Source organism: Phaseolus vulgaris, chromosome 1 (assembly GCF_051622355.1).
Source record: "Phaseolus vulgaris cultivar YP4 chromosome 1, ASM5162235v1, whole genome shotgun sequence".
In the NCBI taxonomy this organism is placed as follows: domain Eukaryota; kingdom Viridiplantae; phylum Streptophyta; class Magnoliopsida; order Fabales; family Fabaceae; genus Phaseolus; species Phaseolus vulgaris.
Window position 1 is genome coordinate 55,225,094 of NC_143498.1, and position 11,229 is coordinate 55,236,322.

An 11,229-nucleotide genomic window follows, 5' to 3' on the forward strand; every position below is an offset into this window, starting at 1 on the left:
TCCCACAAGATTGGCAATAAATTTTTTATTCGTCACTGTCAGGGCTAAAAGGAAGGTTCGTTCGTGTGTGAAACTGTTTAATTTTTTTCGTGGGTGAATACTCATTCGTTTGACCCGAAATTTGTCACGTTTTGTTCCAAATTCAGAGGAGATTCTTGAGTGGAATTTCAGGAAAAAACTATTCTGGACGAATTTTTCAGAAATTTTGTGCAAACCAAGGCTATCCTCTACCGAAACTTGTGAAGTTCCGGCCTAATTTTTGCAATTTCATTCTGGGTCCGTATTGCGCTGAAAAAAATTCACACAAACACTTTCGTATGTTTTTTGCACCCAGTCAAGGAGGCACGTCCACAAACGAATCACAAAAAGAAGATACGAGGAAGAAAAGCCAGGACGTTTTGTTTTCGGAAAACCGGTTTTGTTCACTCTCGGTCTGGGACTTACTACGCTTTACTCCTTGGGTATTTTGGTCTGAAATTTTTACCAGACATTCGTCATTGTGTCTGTTGAGTTTTGGCTGAGGTTTGAGCCCCAGATTCGTCCCACAAGATTGGCAATAAATTTTTTATTCGTCACTGTCAGGGCTGAAAGGACGGTTCGTTCGTGTGTGAGATTGTTTGATTTTTTTCGTGGCTGAATACTCATCTGTTTGACCTGAAATTTGTCGCGTTTTGTCCCAAATTCAGTGAAGATTCTTGGGTGGAATTTCAAGAAAAAACTATTCCGGAAGAATTTTTCAGAAATTTTGTGCAAACCAAGGTTATCCTCTACCGAAACTTATGAAATTCCGACCTAATTTTTGCAATTTCATTATGGGTCCATATTGCGCTGAAAAAAATTCACACACGCACTTTCGTATTTTGTTTGCACCCAGGCAAGGAGGCACGTCCATAACTAAATCACAAAAAAAAGATACGGGGAAGAGAAGACAGGACGTTTTGTTTTCGGAAAATCGATTTTGTTCATTCTCGGTCTGGAACTTACTACACTGAAAGTTTTGTAGTCACAAAGTTCACCACTAAAAGAATCCTAACCATCCATTACCATCAAATCAGTCCACTATGTTGTGTCATGAATTAGAACAATACACAGAAACTGAAAGTTTTGTAATCAGATTTTCTGAACTGAGGTGAAAACTTTCCTCCTTTTGGTATAAGATATCACATTATCTGTAATACCATGTTAACAAATATTACAAAGCTCCAAAATTTAGAGGCAAGAAAATGAAAAAAAAAATAGTAAATGGTAATTGATTGAATAAATGAGAATGGGTATACAATAAGTTACAAAAATAGAAGAATGCCAACTAGTTATACCAACCACTTTAATCTAACTATCTCTTACAATATCTCCTATATGTAGTGAACCCTTAAGAATATACCATAACATAAAAGTGGAACGTATGTATCTCTTTAACATAAGAAAAGTTCCTTGCACCGGATGCATACACTAGAAATCTAGACAACCTGAAGCATGCCCGAGAAGTTGAGACCGTGATCCATGACCAATTTTTTTCATCCAGATGACCATGATCCAAAGATAAATAAATCAATAAAAGAAAAACTAGCAAAATTTTCTAGATTAAGAAATATTAGTCATTGAAACAGGAGACAATTACAAAACTTTGTAGGGTTCTAAGGTTGGTAATCATATTGGATAAATTGTCTTACATCAACAGGCCATAATTTGTAACTATACAAGGACATAATGCTTAGACAGAACAAAAAATGAAATTCAATCTTCATGGAAGCAAATGGAGATATGTACACTATTTCAATGAGTGGAGCAGCATCAACAAACTGAGAGATAGTGAATCAATTAACACTTGAGGTACTGGATGAGGATTTAGCATGGCGTGCCACAAATGACTCTACAAGTGGGTTCACAAGATGAGGTGCCTCATCCTTCATGAAGTGAACAATTAATAAAGTGAAAAGATTGTCAAAAACATGAACATTATATATTTAATGATATATCACCATTTACTGTTGGAACAGGTCCTAATGTAAAGACAAAAATCAAAGACAGAAAATGCATGTACAAAAAATAAAGACATAAAATTTCATAATGATAATATGGACGGGATTATTGAGATTTTATTAACTCTAAATTCTACAATGGGATGAAACTAAATGACCCTTCACTGTTCTCTTTGATTAAAATTTCAGAGTCCTTAATAATTTTAAGGATTCTTCTTTCTTAAGATTCTATAATACTTCATTATTCTTTAATAGTATTTCCTGAAAAAAAGGGGAACTTTTAAGGCTTCTCATCCTAAAAGGATACCAAAAAAATTAGGATTAGAAAAGAAGCATGAGAATAAGTAGGAGCAGGAGGCCAGTGTAACTATGAGATTGGGATAATATGTAATTGATTCCACACAAATTAATTAAGATTATAATAACTGTCATCTATGAATACTTTTTGAAGTAGTTTAGAAGCAATTATTTGATAATCTCACTTAAAATATGTAAGAAATAAAAAATTATTTTATTGATAACAATCACACCAATTACATTCTCAATATCTATATTTGTAGTAATCAAAACCATTAAAAAGAAAATAAAAATAGCTTGAAATGAATAGAAAAATTCTAAAGATATTTTTTCTTAATTACAATAGAGATATTGAGAATAATTTTTTTTCTACTAATCTGGTATTAACAACACCCTGCTCAAGTCGGTAATGTCAATCATTCCCAACTTGCATACAAAATCTTGGAATTTACAGTGAGGAAGCCCTTTAATGAAAATGTCTGCTATTTGAAATCTTACAAAAGGACATGAGTTGTAACTACTAGGCCCCTATATCAATACTATCTTTGATGAAGTGTCTGCTAATTCAATATGTTTGATTTTATCATGTTAGACTGGTTTATGGATAATAATGTTTATGGCTGACTTGTTATCACATTCCAAATGCATAACAATGTCAATCTTTATTTTAAAGTCACACCAAGAAAGGCCTTCATCTAGAGTCTTTCACGCATAACCTTGCTTGAATAAAAATATAATAATAGCATTATAGGAAGTCTAATGAAATTAAACCTTAACAAGTTCATTCATCTCATTTAAACCCATTTTATTGTACATGCCAATTGTTCAACACAATCCCAAAATTCAAATGTCTCACTTTTCCCTTTCAATTTTTATGCATTTGTCATTTAATTTTAGTCACTTTAATTCTCTAATTCTCATAGTCCGGAAATGATACTTTAACTATTCAAAAATATCGCCACAAGTCCCAGTGGACACGGCTTATCACTTTGTTACTTACAATTGGTACTCTTGCCAAATCACCAACAATGTACAATAAGAAAGCAAATATCACAATTTAAAGCATTGAAATTCGAGGACAAAAGTAATTGCATTTGGCAAGGCCTTTGTGGAGATAGTCCGAGCCAAAATATGAAATTGGTTAAGCAGGAAATAAAGGAAACTTCCTTAGCTCAATGACATTAATACTAATTAATAGCTTCCCCTAAACTTAAATAGTTGTAAATATTAGTTGAACTAATTGTCATTTGTAAGTCATTGATGAATGCGGAAATTAATATTAATTAGGAATATCAATAGATATTCATATGTATTATATTCTAAACACCTTGTATAAATAGACATTCTCTGTCTTTCTAACTGCATTTTGCTTCTGCTATGGCTTCTTTTGTTTTCAATTCTTAACATGTCACTGTCAATATGTTGGCAATATACGTCAACTTTGAGCTGTTACTAACTTAAGAAAGGCATGAGGGAAAATGATTATTCATGCTAAAAGAGAGAGAGAGAGAGAACCTGGGGGCAATGTCCAACATTAGGAAGGACAATGAAGTCTTCAACAGAATCAAAATTTTCATAATTTCTTCCAATCTCAATTGGTTCCCAAGGATCCTTGTCACCCCATGCTATCAGAACCGGGCACTGAAAGAAGAAAAATTAAACATACTATATCTTTGTTGGATTTTGGCTTCTCAAACTTACATTCACTTGTTTTATTCCCACTTCCTCAACTACTGGTGTTTGGAGGCTTACCTTTACTTGGGGTAGTAGTTCCTCGGGAAGAGGACCACCTGAATAGCAAATGAACTCAAGAAAGACCTCTGCAGCTCCAGGTTCCAGACCTGGACCAAGGATGATATGCACTAGCTCATCTGTCACCTTGGAGGTATCATGATAACACTGTCAAAGCAATTCACATGTAATCATAAGTTGTGGGTAATAGCATCTTCAGTTGTCAGATTACAAAGCATGATTCCACCTTGGAGCTAGCCACTTGCAGCTCCAGTGATAGGTATCCATCCTAATGACATGGGTGTAGAATAAGAAAAATAGGAGGGAATGTACGAGATTAGAGGTTGTTTTGGGTAGTGTGCAAGGGAAGTGCAATAAGCACATAGTGAGAGTGCCTAGTAACCAGTCCACTTGGCAGGTAGGGCCTGAAAAATAGATTTGGCAAAGGGGCATGTGATAAACAGAGAAGAGTAGAGAGAGGAAAGGCAGAGAGTTGTGAGTAATGTTTGGGAAGGGAGGAAGCCAGTCCACTACCCCTCCAAGTTTCTGTGAATCTCGTTTTGCATATGTCCACCTTTTGTAGTCAAATTGGATTGCTTATCAATTAGATTTATTCCAATTCGTTGGCAGTCTCATCCTCAGACACTTCCTTTTGTTTTCCTATCCAGCCTACTTTGTTCAAGGCATGAGGCTTTAAAGAGATGAAATTGAAAGTTAAGCAAGAGGAGTACCTGACAAAGAATGTTCCTTACAGATTCTTTAGTGGCAATAGTTTTATAGAAGAATTTTCCTACAGCAGTATCCCTACAACATAATACATGATAATATGGGTAAATCCTCTGCTCAAGGCTTGAAATATCTTAAGTCCAGGTTAAGAAACTTGGGTTTCACTTTTACCTAAGCAATCTCTGGAATGATCTGATGAAAGGCTTTCCATACCAAGGCTGCTTCTTTATATGAAGCATACGCAGAGATATATTGAGAAGGACAATGCCCCGGCAAATGTGTGGTGCTAACACAGCTGCTTGAAGACCAACAACTCCTGTACAAAAATAAAGAACAATATGAAACATGAAGGCAAGGCAGTGATTAATTATGAATTTATGAAGGGAAGGGAAGGTAGTTGAAAAAATTCACCTCCAATAGAATTGCATAAAAAGAATGCTTCATCCTTTATGACATCAAGACAAAACTCATTTAATTGAGAGGCCCACGTTTCGAAAGTGTAAAAGGAACGGTCTCCTATTTGAAGAGGATTTGGTTTATCTGAATATCCGTATCCAATGAGATCAATGGAGTAGACCCGGTGAGATTGGGCAAGAACTGAAATGTTATTCCTCCAGTGGTCACTGCAACGAAGTAAACTCTAGATTGTGGCATAAACAAACTAATTGACAAAGTCAAAATAAGTGCAGAAGCAAACAGAAGACATTTCGATTTGGTATAAAACAAAAACATATGACGTCCATCCAGACCGCAGACGAAGTACCTGTTAGCTCCAAAACCGTGGACTAAAAGTAGCGCAGGGCCATTGTTCCCTGAACGTTGATAGCGAATAGAGTACCCTCTCCAATTCCAAACGCTACCAGTACAATACAAGATATGAATCTTTTATTCACTGTTTCAAAAATCAGAAAGAATAAAATAATTATTATGCGATTCAGAAAGAAAATTACCGGGTCTGAACCTCGTCCTCTGCATCAATGTTTAATTTGGAGACGACTCGACGGGGGAAATGGATTTTATTTTGAATTGGAGAGTGACAGCGAGAGTGGTAGCGAGGGTAACTGAGACTGGTTGTGGTGGTTGATGTCACACACAAGCTCATGGTCATTGTGCTCGTGACCATGGCCTTTCTTTTCCACACTCATTCGCCCCTCCCCCTGCTTTCTACATCTCATTTCTCGTCACCACTTTCCTCTGCTCTAGAGCACGCCACGTACTTTAACGCCCTAATGCCACATTTTATCCATTCACAACTAACGTCTCAAAACCACAAATCCTAATACAATTTTTATTTCATAAATACAAACTATCTCTTCTAATTTCAAAATATACACATTTTTTTTTTCAACTTTTAATACTTAAAATTAGATACAATCAGAAACTGTTCCGAGCTCCCTGCTACTACTGATTGGTAATTTTATTATAATAAAGATAAGATTTTAAATTAAAATCTTTTATTATTTCCGGTGAGCTCTTGTCTCGTTATGATGACAATGCTTTTTGTTTGTCCTTGTTCCTCTTGTTTTTGGTTTGTAAGATGAAAATGGGTTAGCCCGCTTTATATAGAAAATAGAGGTTGATTTTATTGGTTTGTCTCAACATAAAAAAAATGTTTCGTGGGTTAGCAGGTTAGTTTATATAAAAAATATATTTTTTTAAAAAATAATGAAAAATAATCTTTAAATAAATAAATTTATGTATTAAATCCTTAAAGTTATGTAATAAATCCTTAAAACTGAATGAATGTTAAAAAAACCTTAATAAACCGTTAGAATTGAATGAATAATGTTAAGAAAAATCTCAATTAATTAAATTTATGGTTGGAATTATATTAACCTTTTATAAATAATTCTATTTAAAATTATTTTTTATGTAACGAATAGAGAAATAGACTCAGACATTTCGTGGAACAAAGAGGTGTGAACACACCTCATTCAACTAACTTTGTGTTAAAGGAAATATTACATTTGTTACCAGCACTTATGAAAACAACATTTAAAAAAAATAAATTCCTGGTAAAATTTCAAAGTGGTGTTTACAAATACAATTTGTCAAATTTTATAATTTTTAAAAATCTACTAATTTCTGTAATTTTGAGAAAAAATTGCATCACTTTTGTAAAAATAATAATCTATGAACACATGCATCATTAAGTTTATTAAAAAATAAAATATAGTGAGAGTTTAAAAAAAAATGAAGTGGTATATGAGGCTATCTTTTTGCTAAAACAGTGGGAGAACTAGTATAATTAAGTAGGAAAATTGCAAAACGGGGTTGAGGAAATGATCAACTCCAATCCTTAATCTACACTCTTGTTTATCATACAGAGGAGTCTTTCTTAGGTGTATGGTGGTGGCTTTGGCAAACCCTTAACAACACCGCAAAGTAGGTTGTCGTCTGGCATGTTGTACTCATCTCTGAGAGAACCCTCGGGGGACATAATGCTGATGTATAGCTGTTGGCCAAGATACATATTTTCAGCCGTCAACGATCTCAAGTTCCACATTCCAACGTTGTCGGTTGACAACAAGATGGCGGCCCAACATTTTGGGAAGACCTGAACAGTGTGTCTGCTGACGGCATCGAAAGGGTTGTAACTCTTCCTCTTATCAGGGGTCCATGTGCCAGGTTCTATGCTGTAAGCAAGCAATTAAGTAATCAAAAACAAAAAAGATAATTAAAGAGAAAAGGAAAGAAAGAAAGAATACTGACCCGACTACGAAGAACGCATAACCATCCAAGTGATATGATTGGATTGATTTTTCAGGGTTCTCAAAGATGATCTCGATGAATTTACGATGGGTAACGTTAAGAACATTTGGTTGAATTTTAACAGAGGCTCCAAGATCAGCGGGTGGCTCGTCTTGGATAGTATTATATTTGAAAACCTTGTCAGAAACTCCAAAGTATTCAGCTAGCTTGAGTGGAGTTTCGGGGTCGACGTGGGAGACACCATTGAGGGCATAGCGAAGCTTTCCGTTTTCCCTACTAACGGAGTTGACGAGCTTGATGGTACGGGTGATATCGATTTTGGAGTACTTGTAGGAACCCTGAGGATTGGGCCTGGCGGCGCTGGCAGAGAGATTCCAGCGGAAGGTTTTGAACTGGTTGAGAGACCAAGCCCAGCCAAGTGGAGACTCGGGGATGTCGGGAGAGGGAGCACCCTTGCCATTTGTGTAACGCATGATGGCTTTACCAGTGAGAACAGTCTTGCTGAAACGCGTGGAAGCAACAATGTAGTAATCCTTTGGGTCCTTGTCAGCTGTGATAAGGACAGAAAAGCAGCCACCTACATGAACGTCAAGAGAGTCGTAATTGTTTTGCACCACGTGGGAGCCTTCCATCTCAACAAGCTTCATCAAGTGGCCTTGGAACCTTAAGTTTAGTGAATTCTTCATCCCTACATTGCATATTCTGTACTTGTAAGTCTTTCCGGGCTTCATGGTGAACATTGGCTTGTCACTTCCATCACCTTTAGCTGTTTTACCATTGATGAGAACACCTTCAGGCCTCCCAATGGAGCGACCGCTATCCAAGAACTTCTTCAGAGTGGTATGGCTCTTTGTGTACCAGTCACTAATCAAAACCGTGTAATCGTCCTCGGGATCATGGTATGGCACAGGAATCAGCAACCGGCTGTTTATACGGAGCCCGCCAAAGCCACCTGCTGCCCTGTGCAGGGCTGTGCTCGGGTAGTAGAAGAAACTACCTATCTGGTCCTTCACCTGAAGACGGTACGTGTAGTTTGTCCCTGGAGTAATGGGGCAGTTTGTTCCAGGGACTCCGTCTTGCCACGAATTCTTTCTGTGTTGGACGCCATTCCTGCACCGTGCATGCATCAATCATGCAAATTAATTAATTAATTAATTAATTATTTCTATATTTATATACTTGAATATTGTACCCATTCATTAAATAATATATATATATATAGTCACCATGTAAAAAGTAACGGCTCGTCAAGATTATTGAATATATTGAAGACTAGATTGTTGTTGCTGGTGGAATTGATATTGGGTCCTGGGAATTTGCCATTGATGAGAATGCCTTGCTGGGGTACTCCCAATGGAGAGATGATGCCATATGTAACGTTCCATGTAAAGAATATATAGGGGTCTTCACCCCGCACCACCGACACCAGCCACAACAATAGCCCACATATTATTCGTCCCCTCTCCATTCTCTCAACTTTCTTTATTTTAATCCTTTTTGGAACAAAGCTCCTAGCTTCCTTTGCATTTAATTATTCATTACTTCTCTTGCTATTCCATAGTAAGAATCTTCTTTCTTGCTCATACCCCATTTCCCTTGCCTTATATGTATCTCCTCCTTATTTCGCAACCACTCAATCCATACGTAACACATCCCCCACACTTCCCATTATTTTTTGCCCCTTCGAACGCGTACTTCCTTCCACCTTCCCCTTTTCCTCGTCAAATCCTTATACTTAGGGGATGTCTACGAGTTCTTCAATTTTAATATATTTTAAAAATTTCTTAATTTCTCACTTCAAGATATTTCTAAGTATAAAATGTGTACAGGCAATGTTTTCCAAAGAAAGCTAGCTAATAGTTTAAAGTTATGGCTAATAACTAAGTCAAATTACTTTTACAAGTAACTGGTAATTTTAAAATAAAATCAATACATGTTAGTATCATATTTTAATATCAATTTTAGTTTTATTTATAAAAAAAATATTTTGGAGTATTTTTAAATTTCATTTTTTAATTCGTTTAAAGCATTGTTTTTTTTCATAGTTTTTTTATTCCTCTACCAAAAAATTAATTTTAATAAGAGTTTTTTTAATAGTGGTTATAATAACCTTGATTAAGACACGTGATTATCAGAGGATATAAAAAACTCCTTTTTATCTTGTGGAAAAAATTCTATTTAACTGTGAAGATGGACTGCAATATTGCAATTTATGATCCTTGTTTTTAAATGCTTTAATACCATATCAATAACAAAATCATCCTCACCCCAATCCTAACTGTGGAACAACTCTCTTCCCACGTTAAGGGAATTGAAAGCTTAATAGCAAGTGATGGCCGCATTGGTTTCCAGAGAGATACTTTTACTGAAAATTGTCTGAGGAACTACACATGGACAGATCCAGGCTTGTTCCTCTCATCTCCATGTCAGAATATGAAAAAGCCTTAAAAGATGGACCAACAAGTGGTGGTGTTGCTGCAATAATAGAAGAATGTGCATATAAGGAGCTCTTCCTAGAAACCAGATATGAATTTAGAGTTATTGGTCTAGACTTCACCATGAGTGGATGGGGTTTTCTAAGTATAAATCCATTTTTCTTCTGTGAAACTCAACTTCACCACATAATCAAAACTCGTCACGTCATTCAAAGTATTAAGCCAGGTGGTTGTTATAAACATATATATATATATATATATATGCATGTCTTCCTTTTCGTATACTTCATATTTCAAATTCTCAATATCATAACTCATATATTTGCACAGTCTGTACCAAATAGAATTATGAGTGTTTATAATTGTATCATATGTAGGTAGGGTTTAATGTTTGGCACTCGTGAGTATTGTCATGTGTGTGAAGCTAATTGTCACTTGATGTTGAACCACCATGAGTTTTATTGGCTGAAGTGTTTATCTTTTCTTATCAGTATAGTTTTGTTATTGTTATTCAAAGTAAAGTATTGGAATTAGACCAAGATTGACTCGTGAATGCATAAGAAAACAATGCAAGTAGAAGAATTTGAAAATGTTTTAAATGTGAAAAACCTAAGAAGAAAGTCTCCATAATTCACAAATAATGTTAGATATCCGTTAACTTATATGTAAATTATAATTTTCATTAATACTTATTTTTTTTTTAAATTTTTTAAATTATAAGGGACTTAAAAGACGCGTATAAAGTTGAAAACCAAAAGTTTTCAGTCTTAGCGTTTTATAGAAAAATGAAGCTAATAAGTGAAATTTGCACTTATCAAGAGTGAAGCAACATTTAAAGAATTTAAACAAAGGAATACATCAAGCGAAATATTATGAAGATTCTTGAAGAGAAGAAACTGCATTAAAGACACATTTGAACTTTCCTAATTCAATATCTAATAGGAAAGAGAAGATGAACCTGCGGAAAAAGTCTAAAGAAGATCAAGCCTCAATAGACATAGTTTATATATATGGAGAAAGTATTTGAAAAATCAAATACATATCGAATATGCAAAGATCTCATCAAAACAAATATTTTCTTATTGAGGCGTCTAACTCATAGAAGATGATGAACATAACTGGAAAGAGAATATCAAAGGGAAAAAGTGATTGAAGCCTCAACGTTAATATCAAATACAGTCAAGAAAATATTTTGAAATATTTAATAAGATTCGAGAAATGGAGAGTAGTTTGACTGTTCATCGCTATCTTCTTTTTATGGTTTTTTCGCTTGAAATGGTATAAAGATATTGAGACCAATAGTTAGGTGACAGTGTTGATGATTTTTATGAATATTTCACTCGTAAAAA

The 11,229-nt window shown here is 35.1% G+C and overlaps 2 protein-coding genes across 2 annotated transcripts; both read right to left on the reverse strand.

Moving 5' to 3' along the window:
* Positions 1 to 1,564: 1,564 nt before the first annotated feature.
* LOC137816129 (alpha/beta-Hydrolases superfamily protein) lies at positions 1,565 to 6,004 on the reverse strand. The gene is made up of 8 exons (XM_090295486.1): positions 5,684 to 6,004; positions 5,497 to 5,589; positions 5,145 to 5,356; positions 4,905 to 5,049; positions 4,739 to 4,811; positions 4,029 to 4,175; positions 3,792 to 3,917; positions 1,565 to 1,904 (listed from the first exon to the last, which is right to left on the reverse strand). Exons 1-8 carry the CDS (start codon positions 5,854 to 5,856, stop codon positions 1,815 to 1,817), a joined length of 1,059 nt encoding a protein of 352 aa, XP_090151612.1. The 5' UTR covers positions 5,857 to 6,004; the 3' UTR covers positions 1,565 to 1,814.
* Positions 6,005 to 6,875: 871 nt separating this feature from the next.
* Positions 6,876 to 9,023, reverse strand: LOC137816272 (L-ascorbate oxidase homolog). Its single transcript, XM_068619350.2, has 3 exons — positions 8,672 to 9,023; positions 7,446 to 8,555; positions 6,876 to 7,369 (listed from the first exon to the last, which is right to left on the reverse strand). The coding sequence occupies exons 1-3, from the start codon at positions 8,911 to 8,913 to the stop codon at positions 7,072 to 7,074; spliced, it is 1,650 nt and encodes a 549-aa protein (XP_068475451.1). The 5' UTR covers positions 8,914 to 9,023; the 3' UTR covers positions 6,876 to 7,071.
* Positions 9,024 to 11,229: the final 2,206 nt, after the last annotated feature.